The following is a 19987-nucleotide window of genomic DNA, read 5'->3' on the forward strand; positions in this document are numbered from 1 at the left end:
CGGCTCTGGAGGCCAGAAGTCCGCAATAAAGGTGTCAGTGTGGTTGGTGCCCTGTGAGGGCTGTGAGCGGGCTCTACTCTGGGCCTCTCTCCCAGTTTCTGGGATTTGGTGACATCTTTTGTGTTCCCTGGCTTGTGGACGCATCACTCCAATCACATGGTCAGCAGCAACCAGTGTGCCTTCACGTAAGTCTTCCTCTGTGCCCAAATGTTCACTTTTTATAAGGACACCGGCACCTGCCCTGATTACATCATTTTTACTTGATTACCTCTATGAAGACCTTATTTCCAAGTAAGGTCACATTCTGAGGTCCTGTGGGCTAGGACTTCCAATATATCCTTCTGGGGGGGGGGGGGAGGGAGGGGCACAATTCAACCAATTAACATTGACCACTTAGGGGATTTTTTTTTTTTAAATTTTTTCAATGTTCATTTTTGAGGGAGCGACAGAGCACAAGCAGAGGAGGGGCAGAGAGAGAAGGAGACACAGAATCCGAAGCAGGCTCCAGGCTCTGAGCTGTCACCACAGAGCCTGACGCGGGGCTCGAACCTACGAACCGTGAGATCACGACCTGAACCGAAGCCACCTAGGTGCCCCACTAAGGGGATTTTCTGGTGACAAACTGAGAATTCCAGAGGGCAACATGGAAGGAAGTTAGGAACTGGTAAGAAAGCGGAGATGGGTAAAGAATTGGGGGGGGGGGGGGGTGCAGGGGCGCGTGGGTGGCTCAGTCAGTTGAACGTCCGACTTTGGCTCAGGTCATGATCTCACGGTTTGTGAGTTCGAGCCCCGGGGACAGGGTCTGTGCTGACAGCTCAGGGCCTGGAGCCTGCTTCTGATTCTATGTCTCATTCTCTCTCTGCCCCTCCCCCACTTGTGTTCTGTCTCTCTCTTACTGTCGTCGATCAAAATATAGGAGAAAAGCAGCGACCTGAAAATCTGGAATTTCTCGTAGTCCTGACAAACAAATACTAAGGGCACAAAAGGTCTGGTCCAATATGCCCTAAAAAACTTATACATATGTCTAGGAGAGACAGATCAAAAAGGCACAAGTATAATAAAAAAGAAGTTATAACTAATGATATAACAACTAAAAAGATGAGAATATCACTACCAACTTTGTGCCAATATATTGGAAAATATGGATAAGATGAATACGCCCTAGAAAGAGAACTTATCACAGGGTGCCTGGGTGGCTCAGTCCGTTGAGTATCTGACTTCGGCTCGGGAGTTCAAACCCCATGTCAGGCTCTGTGCTGAGTGCTCAGAGCCTGGGGCTGAAGCCTGCATCAGATTCTGTGTCTCTGTCTCTCTCCCTCAAAAATAAACTTTAGAAAAAAATTAAGAAAAAAAAACCAAGATAACATCAAAACTTTCTTCAAGACATAACGACACCTGGCTGGCTCAGTTGGTGGAGCATGTGACTCTTGGGGTTGTGAGTTCGAGAATAAAATCTTAAGAGAAACAAAAACTTTCTTCAAGACATAAATAGCTGTTAAAAAATAATCCTACAGACACTGATATCATGGTTAAAACATTTCCCCCCAAAGAAAATCCCTGCCCCAGAATGGTTTTACAGGCAAGTTCTATCAGACTTTCAAAGGCAGTTCTTACACAAACTCTTCAACAGAACAGAAAGAGAATACTTCCTAACTCCTTTTATAAGTGTAAAGTAATTTGGAGTCACAACTGGCTACAAACAGAACTAAAAAGAAAATGAAAAGCTCATTTCAGCCATAAATACAGATACAAACAAACAAACAAACAAACAAATTAAGTATTAGCAAACCAAATCCAAGAGTCCTATGACAAAGCATGGTCTAGTTGAGTATTCCCCCGGAACACAAGGACAGAATGCAGAATCTGGAAACAGAACACCACACTTCTGGACAGTTGATTTAGAACAGAATGGCATTGTGAAGAGGTTCGAGTAAAAAGTCTTTTCAAGTAGGGAAAAGTGCAGTTGCCCTCCTGCTTCGTACCATAGCAAAAACAAAAACAAATTTAGTCCAGATAGACTGTAATCCTAGGCATAGTCTATAAAGTAACAGATCATTAGAAAAGACTGTAAGAATATCTTTGACCCTCACAGTAGAGAAAGACTAACTGTAAGTGAAAACATTAGTCAATTTGACCATCTCAAAATCAAGAACGTCAGCTCAAAAGCCACCAAAAAGACAACGGAAAGACAAGTCATGGAGGTGAAGTATTCATGACATTTATGCATAATCAAAGACTATATCCAGGATCTATGAAGAACTACAATAGGAAAAGAAAAAAGAAAATAGGATTAAATGACGACAAAGGTGCTGCCTTCAAATCTTGAGACACTTACAGATAAACATATACACCCTTAAACGTATCTATTAGAAGACAAACACCAGGAGGAGAAAGCACCCAACCAAAGAAGTTGGAAAATAACCAGAGCAAGCAAGAACCTGGAAGAAAATAACCACAAAAATAAAACAGAAAACCCAACCTAAAAGAAACACAAAACCAAAACTGGTTTCTTTTTTTTTAATGTTTATTTATTTTGAGGGAGAGAAAGCACGTGGGTGCAGGTGTGACGATGGGGGAGGGGCAGAGAGCAAGGGAGGGAGAGGGAGAGAGAGCGAGAATCCCAAGAGGGCTCTGTGTGCAGGGCTCGATCCTGAGAACCAATCCCGCAAACCCTGAACAGAATCAAAACTCAAATGCTCAACTGACGGTGCTCCCCAAAATTTGGTTTCATGCAAGGCACTAAAGATACAGACAAACCTCTGAAACCTCTGAAAAGGCAGGAAAAGACGGGGAGTGCCTGTGAGGTAAAAGGGAATAATCACAAATACAGAGGTCTTTTTTTTTTAAACCTAAAAACTTAAAGCAATTTTATATGAAGAGTAAAATGACCACAACTGGCTAACGTTCATAAATCCTGAATATTCCTATGTCCACTGCATAAATTACATGTACAGCCAAACATCTACTTTGTGCGAAAAAATTAAAATCACCAAGTCCAGGCTGCATTCCAGGTGAGCTTTACAAAATCTTGAAGAAACCGTTAAGTCTCATCTCATAAAAAATTTCTAGGGGTACCTGGCTGACTCGGTCCGTAGAGCATGAGAGTCTTCGTGAGTTCAAGCCCCATGTTGGGCATACAGTCTACATATCTAAATACATAAATACAACTTTTAGCCCATAAGAGAGAAAGCTATCCAACTCACTTGAAAGTGATACAGCCTTGATGTTAAAAAAAAAAAAGAAAAAAAAAAACTCTTGATGTTTAAAAAAATAACAGGAGTACAAGAAAATAAAATTGAGGACCCATCTCATCTAGGAACAAAGATCATCTATTTATGAACCTTTGGAAACCTTCTCTAAAATCAGTAAGAAGATCAAAGAATCAAGTTTTTAGTGGTTCTAAACAACACTACAGCAAAGCCACGGCCAACACGCCAAGGCAAGAATGTGAAATGTAAAGACCATCCAGGAAGAAACAAGTCTACCGCTATTTACAAATACTGTTGGGGCGCCTGGTGGCTGGCTCAGTCGGTGAAGCCTCCGACTTCGGCTCAGGTCATGATGTCACAGTTTGTGGGTTCGAGCCCCGCATCGGGCTCTGTGCTGACGGCTCGGAGCCTGGAGCCTGCTTCGGATTCTGTGTCTCCCTCTCTCTGCTCCTTCCCAGCTCGCACTTTGTCTGTCTGTCTCTCAAACGTTTAAACGTTTATTCATAGTTATCTTGATTATGAAAAATAACTAGAAGAACTGACTAGAAAGTCTGAGAGCCTACAAATTATTAGAACGAGTAAATTCACCGAGGTCCGGGGCGGGGGGGAGGGGGAGAAGCGAAATACAACAAGACGGAGAAGAAACATATACACAGCCTTCCCGGCAGATTTTCCTTCCATCCAGAAAGAGCGCGTCCCACTACACGTATGAACTGGCAGGCGGCCAAAAGGTGCCACGGAGACAAGTGGAAGCCGTAGCCCGGCTCCGGAGCGTCAGGGCCCAGCCGCGCCGCCTGCTGAGCCACACGGTGGCAGGCTGCTCGACTTCTCTGAGCTCCGACACCGGGTCTGCTCTTCATTTAGCAGAAAGTCTGCCTCCCGCATCTGCAGTCTAGGCACACGCCGCCGAACCAGCAATGGTCAGAGGTGTGGCCTACGGAACCCTGAGGAAACGGAGACTCTTTCAGGGAGTTCGGAAGGTCAAAGTTATTTTCAGCATCACAGCAAAGCGTGATCTGCCTTTTTCCCTTCGATGACATCTGCACTCGGCCGACGGTGATCAGAACTGCTGGTGCCGTCGCACGAACCGGGGCAGTGGCACCAAACGGGACCCAGATCAGAGCAGTGGTAGCCGCTGCGCAGTAATCATTCATCTCAGGATGTAGCGGCTCTTGGGCGGGTATCACGGATTTCTGCTGCACACCTAGTGGTTGTCCGAAGATTTGTTATGCCACCGTTTGATCTGCAGGCCGCCCCGGCAGTTTCTCTCACAAAGTATCAGTTTTGCTTGAGAGAAAAACTAACAGGCGCGCCCGGGTGTCTCGGTCGGTTAAGCTTCCGGCTCCTGATTTCACCTCAGGTCACGATCTCATGGTTGTGGGACCGGAGCCCCGCATCGGGCTCCCTGCTGACAGCACAGAGCCTGCTTGAGAATCTCTCTCCCTCCCTCCCTCCCTCTCATGCTGCCACTCCCTCTCCCTCTCTCAAAATAAATAGATAAATATTAAAACAAAAAAAAAAAAAAAAGGGAAAAACAAACTACGATTATTCAGACCTAGGTATCTGGCAAATTTCCTCCAAAACCGAACAAAGCGGGCCCGTCGTTTCCTGGAAAACAACTGTGAGAGTGTCAGAGTAGGCAGTCGGCCGGGTTCTAGAAGGACGGCTGGAGGCCGCCAAGAGGAAGTCGTGGCCGGCCAGGAGGCAGCCGGAGGCCCGTCCTGGCGGCGCTCCAAGACAAAATCACGCGCGACAGGATCAAACGGGACAGGCCAAGATGGCTGCCGAAGTCGGGCAAAGTTCAAGTTCACGTGACTCCTTACCCTGCTTACCCTGCCCGACCCGACTAAAATCTCCCTGGGGCTCAGGGTGCCGTGGCGGGACACCCCGGACTACAGACGGAAGACGAGGCTCGGCCTCCGAGAAACGCCCACCTCGAGCGGCAACCATTCCGGCCCCTGGTTAACAACACGACGGAAGCCCGAGACCCGGCGGGCCCCGCTCTCCCCTCGGCTCGCCGCCCCTCGCGGCCTGACGGCGTCCTTCCGCCTTCACGAACTTTGCTGCTGCCACCGCTGGGCTGTGCGTCCTTGGATCCTTTCTCCTGATGGGATTAAGGCCCTCCAGGGCCGTCTTCTGGACGAGCGGGGTCAGAAGGCTGGGGGCCCGAGGTCTCCTCGGTCTACCCGGCGGTAAGACCAATGCCCCTCGGTGAGGTGATGACTGAATGCGTTATGTGTGATCTAAGGAGCTCACATTACTTAAGGCCTGAAAATTCCGTTGCTACAGACTATACATTTCATGTCAGCAAAACTCAGGTGGCCCCAAAGACCCTCTCAAGAAAGTTTTGAAGAGTTACTTTCTAGAGGCCACGTGGTTATCTGCCCCTCACGTCGCAAAACACGAATGACCCAGATTCCAAGTTCCGAGGGGCTTCAGACTTCCGTCCTTCGGCGACGGGAACCTCGGCCTTCGTCTGGAACGGCAGTGCCACCGGCAGGTGACGCGGGTGACCCCGTAACATCTGTGGGCTCCGGGTTACCCGCTTCAAAGGGAGGGACTGGTTAAGAAGTTCCTAGGATCTCTTCACCCATCTCGAGAATCCTGATGTAACGAGCGCAAAGACTCTCAGAAACATTCATGAGCCGCCTGGTTTCCAAGAGTCTGCAGCCGCTCACGCCTCGTGCACACACGTGGCACAGCCGCAGACACAGGGGAAGGGGGAGGAAGAGAAGCAGAGAAAACAAACGAACCAAAGTCAAGTGGAAAGAAAGGAGAAGCAAAGGTAATACGAGAAATTGCCACAACACCCCCCAACACTGTTAGCCTGCGCTGTTTAACGCACACAGGTTTTTATCTTTTATTTTTATTTTTCACCCAGGCTCCGTGCCTAATGGGAGGCTTGAACTCACGACCCCGAGATCAAGAGCTGCATGCCTTTACTGACTGAGCCAGCCAGGGGCCCTAATGCAAACAGATTTTTAAGTCAGACTATGGAGAGAAACCGTCTTTTTTACAAGCCGTCTTCCCCCAAATCCACAGAAACCATTTCTTAGAAAGTCTTTAAAAATGGCTTAAACCATCCAAAGAGCAAACAGAGGAAGCACACTTCACTCTGGAACACGAAAGAAAAGTTTACTTTGTAGGCAGCTTTCCATTTTATGAAGAAATCCGTTCTCCAAGAATTTCCATTTTTGCACCTCAAATTTACTTCTTGAACTTACGGGAGAACAGATCAAAGGGAAAGTTAGGCAGCGACGGCCTTACTTCCCATCTGATGCAGAGGAAAAGAGCCTGCCTGCCCGCGCACGTGCATTAAAAAGACACCAGGCCCCCCTGAGATCCAGCCTCCTCAGGGCTCCAGGTCCAGGCCAGGGAAGGATGAGTGCACTCACAGGAGGCCTGCAACAGCCTCAATCTTTCTTCAGACTTAATCCACAGAAAGTCCATTTTGGAACTGCCCAAGTTTGAATCTCAAATCAAGGGCCTTGAATTTGCAAGAGGCAAGCAAGTACTCTCATGGGTTCCTCAGTTTTGAGGACCCAACTGCATATGAAAAAACTAAACTAAACAAGCTCCTTGAAAACCTGGCATTTGCCTTCAAAGATACCTGGAAATTTAGATGAAATGGTACACCGTGAAACAATAACCAAAAACATCCAATGGAAAGTTTCCCCGTGGCAAGTATTGTAAGAGACCAATAATTATAAGATGTCAGGCATTATTTTAAGAACAAGGTCAGGGAAATGGTTTATAGCATGATTTTCTTTCCTTTCCACAGAATAAACCATAGATAAAAGTTCATTAGTTGGCTGAGTCACTAAAACAAACAAAACTCTAGGAAAAAAGTAAAAGCTCAAAATAACCCTAATAAGCAAAGTTCTTGGCAGCAAACTCTCCTTTTCCTGTAACTGAGACGTGAGAAGCAGCTTTTCAGCTGAAAACGCTACATTCCCTTCAGGTGCCTTAACTTGCCTCCAGGAGCTGGTGGCACTTGAGGCCCACGTTTTCAAGTGGGGAATCACGGTCTGCAGGACGCCTGTCCGGGATGACCCTATGACTTTCAATAGATCAATTTCTTCAAGTGAAACAGTTGTTCCCGAAAATAAGCCACCTCACCCAGAGCCCTCAAGTTGCACAAGTGCCGAGAGGAAGTGCCAAGTTCAGGGAGAGGAGCACACACCCACCCAATCAGGGTCAGAGTCTGGTGACGAAAGGCTTTCCCCCACCCACGTCCACGCTCTAAGAAACACCTCCTCCTTTCTGAGAGTCCTTTAGTGCCCAAAGTTTCCCGTGTAAGACCCAAAAGCTGAATTTCTTCAGGGAGCAGTCTCCACCATCCCCGGCCTGCCCTGACCCACAAGTCTTTGCTCAGGACGGTTGTGTCCTCGGTCCTCGCGCAGAGCCGCAGGGAGGTGTATGAAAGCTACTGGGAGACTGGACAGCTCTTCAAAGACACAGGCATTACGTTAAAGAACTTACTTAGAAAATCTCATTGAATTAGCCTTCATAAAAAGCTGCCAAGCCACGGGATTTTACACTTTAATCGGGTGAATTTATAGTGCATCAACTGTATTTCAATAAAGCTGCTAAAAATAAAAATAGCGAGCTACCAAACTGACAGAAGTTATTCAAGAAAACAAAAACAGAACCACGGCATTCTTCAGGATAAAGGCCAGAGACTAAGCTCAGATCTGTTGCAACCTTCAAAATTAAACAAAATGAATGGCTGCTGGTACAGGCAGCAGAGACTAAACAAACTATTGTTTGTTGTGCAATCACGGCATCTTAAAGCCTTCTTCAAAAGAAAATAGCCTAAGAGGGTGGTCCCCAAAACGAAAAACTTCACATTGAAACAATCAAAATACAGAACTAAGGCGCTCCCCCCCACCGTGTCCACTTTCGCTTATGACATAATTACTGTTGTAACAGCCGTGATTAAAATTTGCAACCAGGAAAGACTACAATGTAGAACAGAATAGGAACGGGTAACCGAAACCTTAAAGAGTGTTTTCCCAGTACAAGTTCTACTATTTCGTACACTGTATTCCAGCTCCAAGAGGCTTGTAAATCACTTGCCAGGAAAGGAAGCCCCTTCCCCCACCAAGCCAAGCCATCCTAACAGCCAGCCAGTTTTCCAGCAAAAATGAAGCCCTCAGGAGCAGTTTCCCGGAGCCAGGCTCGCTCCCACCCCCCGCCACCCATCTGGGCAGAGGCCCGCGGGGCTCCCCGGCCCCGACGACCACGCGGCAGGGCCCGGACCCCGAGACCGGGAGGCCCGGGCACCGCTGGGAGCAGCCGCACCCGGCAGAGGCCCAGGGTCGCGCAGGCCTTCCCCCAAGGAGACCAAGGCTTCCGCCCGCCCAGCCCAGGGCGCCCGGTACCTCATGCTGTAGGCGCCGGCGCCCAGCTCCTGCCCGATGCCCGAGAGGCTGGCGTCGAAGTCGTGCACCAGCCCGGACTCGATCACCTCGTCCATCTTGAGCACCCAGGCCATCTTCCGGCCTCGCCGCCGCCCGGCGCGGCCTCCGCGAGCAGGCGATGGGGCCGGAGCTCCGCGGGCGCGCCCTGGGGGAGGGCGCGGGTGAAGCCTCGGGCGGCGCGGCGGATGGTCACCACGGGCGGCCCGGGCGGCGGCCGGGACGAGAGCGTCCGGGGCCCCGCAAGCGGGGCACGGCGAGCCCGGCGAGCAGCTGCAGCGGGAGCGGCCGGGCCGCCGGCAGCGCCTCCCTCCCGCGGGCGCCGGCCCCGCGCCTCATGCCGCCGCCGCCCACCCCCTGCGCCGCTAGCGCTGCAGTCGCCGCCGCCCGCCCCGCCCCGGAGCCCCCGGCCGCATACTCCCCGGCCTTGCGCGGGGGCGGGAGCTCAGCCCGCCAGTCACCCGATCCCCGGCCTCGACCCCGGCCCTCGGCCCGCCCGCCCAGGCTCTAGCGCCCCGCCGCCCCGGCCAACCCCGCCGACGCCGCTCTGCCGGCCCGGACGCTGGCTTCTATATGGCTGCGGCCCGAGCTCTCTCGCCGCTTCCGCCTCCTCCGGCCCCGCCCCGGCCCCGCCCCCAACCCCGCGTTCGCCCCTCGCCGGGGCCCGCCCCGCACGGCCCGGCGCTCCGGGGCACCCCCGGCGCTTCACCACCGAGAAACTGTTCAGGCCGTGCGGCGCAGCCCCGCCCACGCGGCAGCTTCGCAGACCCTGCTGCCAGCCGCCTCCCCGCCCCCGGCCCAGGAAGAGGCGGTGCCAGCAGGGCTGCCAGTTTCCGCTCGTCCAGGAAAGCGGGCTGATTGACAGGCGAGCTGGACAATAATGGCAAGCGCTTGGTCGAGGCTCCCGTGGGTCTTTGTGCTAAACACCCAATCAAAATGCTCTTCCTCTTGGGCGGTCTCTAGGACTGAATTGGCTCCCAAAAGAAAGAGTTCATTGGACCGCACCGGAGGAAGTCGCGCTAAACGCCACTCCTGGAGGTTCTTTGCTCCCCCGTGGTCTTTCCGGGTAGCCTCTGGGTTTGCCCCGACTACAGATGGAGAGAGCGTGCCGTGGTGCCTGGGGGCCGAAAGGCCTATTGGGCAGAAAATCTTGATCGACACGAATGTAAGCCAATCAACACTCCTGAAAAGGGCTCCGGAAGTCTTCCCCCCAGTTGCGGAATGCCGACAGCCTAATGGCGAGCCGGAGTTAAACTGGGCTTCGGTCGCGGTAGCCGCCGGGAAGCGTGTTGTGGTTGTCGCTCATGCTTCTGCAGGTTCATTGGGCTTAGTAAGCTAGATGGTTCTCGTTCACGGTATCTGCTCTGTTGTACTCATATGGCTGGGGCTAAAGTCCTCTAGGGCTTCCACACTCAGGTGTTTAATTGCTTGATGTTGGCTGTCGCCTGGCACCCCAATTGGGGTTGCTGGAATGCCTACACAGTGGCCTCTCCGTGTGGTCTAGAGTTACTCTCAGCATGGCAGTTGGGTTCCAAAAGCGAGTGACTCGAAAGGAAGTGGAGACTGCTGGTTTCTTAGTGACAAAGATTCTTTGCTTGAACACACTTAAGTCAGGCTCCCACCCAAACCGTCTCCTAGTCCCATCTGTGCACTTCATTGTAAAATTCAGTTTTGGCGAGAACTCTCCACCTCCCTTGTCTGGTCAGGTTCCTTAGCCTCCGCCATCCTCCAGGTGATGTCTGATGACCCCGGCAGGCCTTCAAAAGAGTCCTGTTAGGTAGTTCTGCCAGAACCACCCTGCCTTACCTCCTAGTAATTTTTTCATAGTAACTTTTACATTCAGCGCCCCCCAACCTGCTTCTTGGCTGTAAATTCCCACTTAGCCATCTGTATTGGGAGTTGACCCTAATCTCCACCGCAAAATTGCGTTGGTCTGATCCCTGATACGTATTGCGATGGTCCTGAGTAAAGTCTGCCTTACCATTTTTAATTGCCACGGAATATTATTTTCTTTAACACAAAACCTGGGATCAGAAACTGGCACAGACTCTTTATTCTGTACAGTATTAGTGAAGCAGCAGTAGAATCAGGTTGATTGGAGGAGAGTTCAATCATTTGGGGGCCATGTTTTAAAACTTCCAAAATCCAGGGGCGCCTGGGTGGCTCAGTCGGTTGAGTGACCCACTTCGGCTCAGGTCACGATCTCACGGTTTGTGAGTTCGAGCCCCGCGTCGGGCTCTATGCTGACAGCTCAGAGCCTGGAGCCTGCTTCCGATTCTGTGTCTCCCTCTCTCTGCCCCTCCCCCACTCATGCTCTGTCTCTGTCTCAGAAATAAATAAACATTAAAAAAAAATAATAAAAATAAAAACTTCCAAAATCCACGCTCTGGCCTCCAATGTTTCACATTCTTTCCACATGCAGTAAACACTCACCTCCTCCCCAGACCCCTGTAATGTTGTCATCCCATTACAACATTAAGGTTCAGGAAGCTGTGAGGTCCTGAACAGATGAGGCTCCTTGGTTGTGCATTAATTAAGTGGTTCCTCTCTATGAAAATCTGTGAGATAAAAAAATGATCTGCCCCAACCACAACTGCACACATCACATGCAGTAATGGGAGAAGCACAAGAAACTTGCCTCTACAGACATTTCTCTTGGAAGAGAGAGGAACGGAAGGCACACAGCACTCACTAGACCACAGACAGACATTCTGAAATCCAGAATGGATTTCCTTGAGTAGGACTTCGTGATTCATCCTGGGAATACTCAGTGGCTCCTGTCTCCATCCACTGGATTCTTGATTCCATCCTCTGAGGTATCCTCCAGTTCCTTAAAAAGGAGCCCATGTTTCCAGCTAAATAGTTTTCTCTGCTGCTTCCTGTCCCTAGTTGTGCAGGGATCTGAAGTACTCTCTCTGTGTGGTACTCAACTTGTCTCTTTCTGATACAATTCATTTTTAAACTTTGTGGGTTTTTGTGTGTGTGTGTGTGTGTGAATCAATTTATAATTACTCCAGTAAACAAAAACTACCGACGTATATTTCAGGGGCAGCGTGGCTGCACCGTTCTTTCTGGCTCAGGTTTCTCATAAGGTTACAGTCAAGATATCAGCTGGAGCTGTGGTTATCGGAGGGCTTAACTCAGGAGGTGCAGGAGGGTCCACTTGCAAGCTCATTTGCTTGACTTGTTGGCCAGAAGTCTCTGTGCCTCATTTGAGACCACAGGGCCACCAAGTGTCTTCAAAACATGGCACCTGGCACTCCCCAAAGCAAGTAAACCAAGACAGAGAAAGGAGGTCTCCAAAGTCACTCATTATCCCTTCCACTTGATTGCTGTTCCACAGAAGCAAGTCGGTCCATCTAGCTTCTATTCAAGAAGAGAATTTGTCTCCATCTTTTGAAGGATGAATGTCAAAGAACTTGTGGACATTTTTCAACCAGAACAGCAGTGTTCTTGGGGCACCTTGGTGGCTCAGTCGGTTAAGCGTCTGACTTCAGCCCAAGTCATGCTTTTGCAGTTCGTGAGTTCGAGCCCCGTGTCAGGTTCTGTGCTGACAGTTGGGAGCCTGGAGCCTGCTTCGGACTCTGTGTCTCCTTCTCTCTCTGCCCCTCCTCCACTCATGCTCTGTCTGTCTGTCTGTCTCTCTCTTTCTCATAAATAAAAATAAACATTAAAAAATTTTTAAAAATAACATCAGTGCGGGGCGCCTGGGTGGCTTGGTCGGTTAAGCGTCCGAATTTGGCTCAGGTCATGATCTCACGGTCTGTGAGTTCGAGCCCCGCGTCGGGCTCTGTGCTGACCACTCAGAGCCTGGAGCCTGTTTCGGATTCTGTGTCTCCCTCTCTCTCTGCCCCTCCCCTGTTCATGCTCTCTCTCTGTCTCAAAAATAAATAAACTTAAAAAAATTTTTATAAAAAATAACATCAGTGCTCATTATCACTTAATAGGTTTTTGAAAGCACTGAACAGCACAATTCAATCAAAAAAAGATTAGAGATTTAAAAGTGGAAAGAAGTTGTTAAAATTATCACTATTTTAGATTATATGGTTCATACACCTGAAAATCTCATGGGAAACAAAAGTTTAATAACATAGTGGCATACATCATGAATTTTCATAAATCAATAGTTTTATACAAAAAAGTTTGACAATATGAAAGCAAAGGTTAAATTTCTAACAGGATTTAAAAAGGTTAAAATACCTCAGAACTAACCTAACAGGAAATGTAAAGAACTATGTGAGCAAAAATTTTAAATTCTCAAAATGAACACAAAAGTACAGTGAAAAGAAAATACTACGTCCACTATTATAATGGTAGTTCTGCTTAAGCTAACCAGTAAATTTAATGTGATTCCAGTAAAAATGTTAACAGAATTTTTTTTTTAATTTTTTAATGTTTATTTTTGAGAGAGAAAGAGACACAGTGTAAGCCAGGGAGGGTCACAGAGAGGGAGACCCTGAATCTGAAGCAGTCTCCAGGTTCTGAACTGTCAGCCCAGAGCCTGACGCAGGGCTTGAACTCAGGAACAGTGAGATCATGACCTGAGCTGAAGTTGGGACGCCCAACCAACTGAGCTACCCAGGTGCCCCTGACAGAATTTTTTTAATTGGACAAAACGATTCTGCAATTAATGTGGAAAAGTAAATGAGCAAGAATAGTAAAAAAAAAAAAAAAAAGGGGGGGGGGGCTCCTGGGTGGCTCGGACGGTTAAGCGTCCGACTTCGGCTCAGGTCATGATCTCACGGTCCGTGAGTTCAAGCCCCGCGTCCGGCTCTGTGCTGACAGCTCGGAGCCTGGAGCCTGTTTCAGATTCTGTGCCTCCCTCTCTCTCTGCCCCTCCCTATTCATGCTCTGCCTCTCTGTCTCAAAAATAAATAAACGTTAAAAAAAAAATTTTAAAAAGGAATAGTAAAAAAAATTTATTTTAAGTGAAGATATGAAAACATTATGAAACCTAAATTTTTAAAAACAGTATTCATTGATGAAAGAATAAATGGGCAAAGGAAAAGAACGAAAAATCTAAGAACAGATCAATATGCATATGGAAATGCATTATGCAATAAATACTGGCATCTCAAATCAGTAAAAGAAAATAAATTATTCAATAACTGCTTTGGGGATCAGCTTTAAGTACCCGCTTATGCCAAAATAGATTCCAAGTGGCTCAAATTTCTTCTTCAAAAAAGTCTAAAAGGATAAAGAGCAAAATTATAAAACACTAGAAGAAAACATGGGAGAATAATTTTAGAAACTCGGGAAGAGGCTTTTATAACTTTTCTAAATTTTCTAAAAAATTTGGAAATCTTAAGAGATTGATGCACTCTACAGCATGACAATGTTTTCTTTTTTTTTTTTTTTTTAATTTTAGAGAGAATGCATACACGCAGGGAAGAGAGACAGAGACAGAATCTCAAAAAGGCTCCCCTACGTGGGGCTTGATCCCATGCCCCTGGGATCATGACCTAAGCCGAAATCAAGAGTTGGACTCCCGGGGCGCCTGGGTGGCTCCGTCGGTTGAGCATCCGGCTTCGGCTCAGGTCATGATCTCAAGGTTGGTGAGTTCGAGCCCCACGTCGGGCCCTGCGCTGACAGCTCAGAACCTGGAGCCTGCTGTGGATTCTGTGTGTCTCTCTCTCTTTGCCCCTCCCTTGCTCATGCTCTTCCCTATGTCTCCAAAGTAAATACACATTAAAAAAAAAATTTTTTTTAAAAAGAGTTGGGCGCTCAACTGACTGACCCACCCAGGTACCACCCAAATACTGCTTTCTTTTTAGTAAACACACCGTAAGCAAAATCAAAAGAACAGGAAACAAAAACACCCAACTATTCAGAACTTGGATCATGATCAAAGTTTTATTTCCCTAATGTATTAAGAGTGCCTGCAAATAGATTAAACACGGCGGTGAAAATGGCATTTGTATCCTGCCACTCCAGAGAATGCACACTACACGAGCCCGAGCGCCTCCGTTTGAGATACGCGCACACAGAAATCTTCACGGAAGAGGGTTGAAGACCTGCCTCCTACGACACGATCTGGATCCCGGTCACGAGAATTTTATGTCGCCAGCGACGGATGAGGAGTAGCAGCCCCCGAAGAAGGCTCTTCCCTTGCTCTTGGGCAGAGTTGTGAAACGAGCAGGCACAGCTCTCGGCAGAAAGGCTGCCACGGCCACGGTCACGGATCCCGCGCTCTCCACCTTCTCCCAGTGAAACGTGACCCCGGGGCCCGGCCGAGGGAACAGCCTTTGTGCGCTCAGTGCTTAGCAACAGCTAAGGGACAGGAAGGGACAGCCGGCAGATAGGAAGACGAAGCTCGTGAGGGAGAACCTCGGTCTTCCAGAAACGTTGACGTCCGCCTGCCCAGATGAAAAAGACCTACCTGCGCGGACCTCTGCACAGCAATTCGTTCTGCCTCAAGACAAGTCAGCGATAAATGCTACGATTTTCACATGCTCTCGAGTCGCAAACACGCTTTCTGCGCGACGGCCCTGGGGCTGCTTAACCGTCTCAGGACGCGTATCCTTCCGGAGTCTGCCTTCGTGAAGACGTTCACGCGGGCCCGCGTCTGAACGCCGGTGTCCCTTCAAAATCCGCACGTTGAGATCCCCCCCGCCCCCCTCCACCCACCCCCGGGGCTAGTATGAGCACGTGGGGCCTCTGGGCGGGGCTTGGCCCTCCGGAACCGCATCAGGCTCTTTCCGAGAGCCACGAGCTCTCCCGCTCCCCTCTGCCGCGTGGGATCCCCTGAGAAGTCTGCGCCCCGGAAGAGGACCCTCCCCGACCCCGCGGGCACCCCGATCGCAGCCCTCCAGCCTCCGGAACCGTGAGGTCTGCAAGTCACCCGGTCCGCCGTGGTTTCTTCGACGGCCTGAAGAGACTAAGACGGGACGGTAGCAGGGGCGCCTCTGAGACACGCCGCGGTCGCGGGGAAGCCGGGGCCGCGTATCCGGCCAGCCGGACTAGAACGAACGTGCGCCGGGTTCGAAATGTAACGACTTCAAGCAGCGAGCGTTCCCTTGGCTCGCGCGGCTCAGCCGTGCGTCGGGGGTTTCGCGCGGCTCAGCCGTGCAGCGCCTCCGAGCCCAGCGAGGCTCGCTCGAGCCTCCGCAACCCGCTGCGGCTGGGCCGATGGGGCCCGGCTTTCCCACACGTCTGGGCGTGGGCCGGGACAGTCGGGCTGACTCGAGTCGCCCTCCGCGGCCCCCGCTCTGCGGCCGACCAGCCCCGCCTCGTCCTCCTCGCGGTGGGATGGGTTCCGAGAGACCCCGGGGCCGCGCGGAGCCCCAGCGCGGGAACGCCATCGCTTCTGCGCAAATCCGTCGACCCGAGCAAGCTCCGGCCCGGATCCGAGGGATGGAGCAAACAGACTCCATCTCTTGTGAAAGGACACGCAAAACCGCAGAAATCATGCAGCCGTAGATGTTGACCGGGAGAAACCATGCTCTGGGTCTTGAAATGCTTCGCCGTTATGAAACACACACTTCTCAGATTCTCTCTTTGAGAGAAATGGGACAGGGGTTAGGAGATCGTGGCCATGCTTGTCAACAGCACGTACAGCCGGGCAGGTAGCAAGACGGCTGAAAAGCTTCCAGTCGAGTGGATTCAAAACTAGCAAAGTTGGTTCCTGGAGCCGTTCACAAATATACTCATCCCGAGACTGGTGGGTAACGATGCCATTAGGTGGGATTCCACGAAAGTCCCTTTGTCTTTAAAATGAGAATGTTACCGGGGCGCCTGGGGGCTCAGTCGGTTGAGCGTCCGACTTCAGCTCAAGTCATGATCTCACGGTTGGTGACTTGGAGGCCCACCTCGGGCTCTGTGCTGACAGCTCAGGGCCTGGAGCCTGCTTCCGATTCTGCGTCTCCCTCTCTCTCTCTGTCCCTCCTCCTGTCTCTCTCTCTCAAAAATAAAATAAACATTAAAATACATACATAAAATAAAATGAGAATGTTACCTTACTGGCCCTGGGGGGCGGGGGTGGGGGGTGCCTTGCAATCAGATTTTGAGAACTGGAACGGTGTCAGAAATAATAGGAAAACCATGCAGACCACACAACCCCAAATATGGGCCAGGTATGCTTTGGAATATAAGATAGGAGTCAGCCTCGGTAGCTAGATGGCCTGGATTCAAATTCCAGTTCTGACAATTATTAGTGTGCGCTCTACGGCTATTTGTATAACCTCTCATTACCTCAGTTTCCTCATCTGTAAAATGGAGCTAACAGTAGATCTCCCTCATGGAGTTGTTGGGCACGGATGAAATAATACATCGGCCGAGCTCAGAGTAAGCGTCACGTAAAGTGCCTGCTGTGGCGTGTAATCTCTGAAGAGCTTTTAGTCTCTGACCATCTCGTCAACAGGAATTAGCTGCCTACCATGTCCCGGATAAGCAGGAGGCCCAAGAACAGTGCCCTTGCTGTCACCGTTCGTGACGGTGTTGACCATGTCGTAAAATCCGACAAGGATGACCTGTTATTTGACCTGTGCGAATGCGGACAGTCTCCAGCTTATAGTCATTTTGTCAACACGCTGAGCCATTTGGGAGTTTCTTAGATATTTTACTCAGTAATGACCCAGAAGATTCTGACCCTGGGGAACTGTAGACCAGATGATCCGAAGATGCTTCCAAGTGGCCCAAGTGAGGAAAACAGAACAGGTGAAGTTTTCTTCTCCTAGGCGCACTGAATATCAGATTCTGCTTTTCCAAAACACCTAATAATCTTCCTTATTTTCTCCAACTGTGCATTTAAATTTTTTAACCTACATAAAAGCTAAAGGAACAGAAAAACCACCAACTATACTTTAGTCACATATTTTATTATTGTTAATATTTTATTCATTTCTCTCCCTACTTCGGTGTTTAATCACGTGAAGCTAAGTGGTAGCTTTCAAGGTATCTCAGGCCTAAATTCTTCAAAATGCGCTCTGAGAGGACAGAAACGCTCTATCATGATTCTAATGTCATTATTACATCCAAGAAATTCAATAGTAGTATCTAATAGTCCATTCATTTCCCAGCCTCTCCATCTGTCCCTGCATTGTTTATTATAGCTTTTTTCGAATCTGGGTTCAACCAAGGACCCCAGCTACATTTCTTTTCCAGTTTCTTGAGTCTCTTTAGAACAGTTCCCCCACCTCCCATCGGTTTTGTTTTGTTTTGTTTTTTTCACATTTGTTTATTTTGAGAGAGAAAGCACAAGTGGGGGAGGGAGGGAGAGACAGAGAGAATGAGAATCCCAGCAGGCTCTGTGTCGTCAGCGTGGAGCCTGATGCAGGGCTCGAACTCATGAACCGTGAGATTATGACCTGAGCCGAAGTCAGACACTCAACTGACTGAGCCACCCAGGCGCCCCCGCCTCTATTATCTGTTTCCTAAGAGGCTTATTTCTTTTAGACCAGTTTCTTTACAGAAAAATCGAGGGGAGTACAGAGAGTTCCCATGTAATGTACATCCAGCTTCCCTTCACATAAGTTACTTTAAGGCTTGGCCGTTTCAAAACTCTCAGGAGACTCTTTGCATTGTTTCGGGGGTGACTTACTCTGATTTCCTTTAACAGCCAGACCTGTTGGAGAGGATTTCACGTCACTGGACATTTGGACTTGGGGTGGGGTGTGGACTGAGTAGGCTATATCCCTTACCCAAAGAGTCACAGTTCCGGGGGGGGGGGGGGGACACAGGTGTGCACAGACATGTGGAGGCCAGAAAGGCGGACTGTGGGAGAACGGTTGTTTTGCCAAAGCAATTTTCTTTCGGCGGGCCCGCAAATGCGGTCCCGTTCCCAGGCTCCCTTGCGACAGCTGAGCCGGCCGGCCGTGCAGAACACAGGTAGGAGGGTCGCTGGCCTCTTCCAGGCCCAGCCACTCGAAGTCTGCCTTGTGATCGTCCCTGCTCGCTCTTTATCTTCGAGTCAGATGCCAAGTGCCCGGTGGGGGACCGTGGGGCCCACCGTGTCCGTAGAGGCGAGCCGCGGCCCGCCTGCGTGGCGCTGGAGTGTAGATGCGGACTGAACGGCTGTTGGCGGAGGCCACCACGATCCGGGCGGGGGACGGTCGCCGCGGAGGGGGGGGGGGCAACGTGAGCGGCTGGACTCCGTGTCCAGCGCGCCGCGACCGACCCCCGGGCGGACGAAAACCGGCAGGACGTGTCGCGTCGCCACTTCGGGAGGGCCGAAGCCCCGCGGCGACTTCAGCGAGGTCCTGGGGGCGGGGGGGGGGGGGGGGGCGGGGGGGGGACCGTCCCTTCGCCCTTGGCAGGCCCCGGGGGGCGCTCGCCCGGCTGGGACGACGTCTGCTCCCCCTCTGCCCCTCCCGCCTCCCTCCTTCGCGGACAAGGACACTGATGACCTCGGGCCCACCTGGGTGGTCCCGGCCCGCCCCCCGCAACATCCTCAAGTCGGTAACACCTGCGGGGCCCCTTGGCCGCATGGCGCGCAAGAGGCGCGGGCCCCGGATCTGGGGCACAGACAAGTCGGGGGTGTTGGGGAGCCCTTCCTCTCCCGCCCCCCCCCCCCCCAAAACCCGCACCTGTTTGCTCGGCCTCCTTCTCGGGGAGGGCTGCCCTGGCCAGTCCTCGTGAGCGGGGAGCCCACCCTCCCCTCTTACAGCCCCCCTTCCCCGACCTCTTGCCCGCTTAGCCCTTGTTACCATCTCAGGTGCTACACTTGCCTTATGTCTCCTTTCCCTTCGGCGACAGGCTTTTGCCTGCTTCCCCAGTGCGACGCTCTTAGGGCCCAGGACACTCTCCGCCTTTCCCCCCCGGGCATCCGAGCCCTCGCTGAGCAAGGGCTTTTCCAAGACAACGCAGTCACACTCTTTGTGTGGCACTTAGGCCTCCGGCGAGGCTCGTGTGGGGCCAAAGGCCGTGTCACCGCGATGATGCCGCACACCTTTCGCGACCACAAGCCGGGTGACCTGGGACGTACTCCTGGAATTTCCAGGACCGCAGGTAACGAACCTGCTCCTAGATTTCCTAGGAGGACGTGTCCTGAAACAAAGAGCTGCCAGCCGGAAAGCATCCAAGGAGGAGCCCATAAACCGCCGGACAATTGAAGCAAAGGCTTTTTTTTTTTTTTTTAATGTTTATTTTTGAGAGAGAGAGAGAGAGACAGAGCACGAGCAGGGGAGGGGCAGAGAGAGAGGGGGACACAGAATCGGAAGCAGGCTCCAGGCTCGAGCCGTCAGCACAGAGCCCGACGCGGGGCTCGATCCCACAAACTGAGACCGTGACCCGAGCCGAAGTCCGACACCCAACCGACTGAGCCCCCCAGGCGCCCCACCATTGCTTTTTGAAAGTAGGCCCCATGTCCAACCCGGGGCTTGAATTCATTACCTGAGATCAAAAGCCACATGCCCCGCGGAG

The 19987-nt window shown here is 50.8% G+C and overlaps 1 protein-coding gene across 2 annotated transcripts in view; it reads right to left on the reverse strand.

The window, feature by feature from the left end:
• The window catches only part of UBP1 (upstream binding protein 1), a 51009-nt gene extending 42280 nt beyond the window's left edge, over positions 1–8729 (reverse strand). For both annotated transcript variants that reach the window (XM_027040557.2, XM_027040556.2), the window contains exon 1: positions 8594–8729. In XM_027040557.2, the coding sequence (XP_026896358.1) occupies positions 8594–8706 (113 nt within the window). In that variant the 5' untranslated portion in view covers positions 8707–8729. The remainder of the gene's footprint in view (positions 1–8593) is intronic.
• Between the last annotated feature and the right edge of the window lie 11258 nt (positions 8730–19987).

The sequence above is a fragment of the Acinonyx jubatus genome, chromosome C2 (genome assembly GCF_027475565.1).
Source record: "Acinonyx jubatus isolate Ajub_Pintada_27869175 chromosome C2, VMU_Ajub_asm_v1.0, whole genome shotgun sequence".
NCBI classification, from domain to species: domain Eukaryota; kingdom Metazoa; phylum Chordata; class Mammalia; order Carnivora; family Felidae; genus Acinonyx; species Acinonyx jubatus.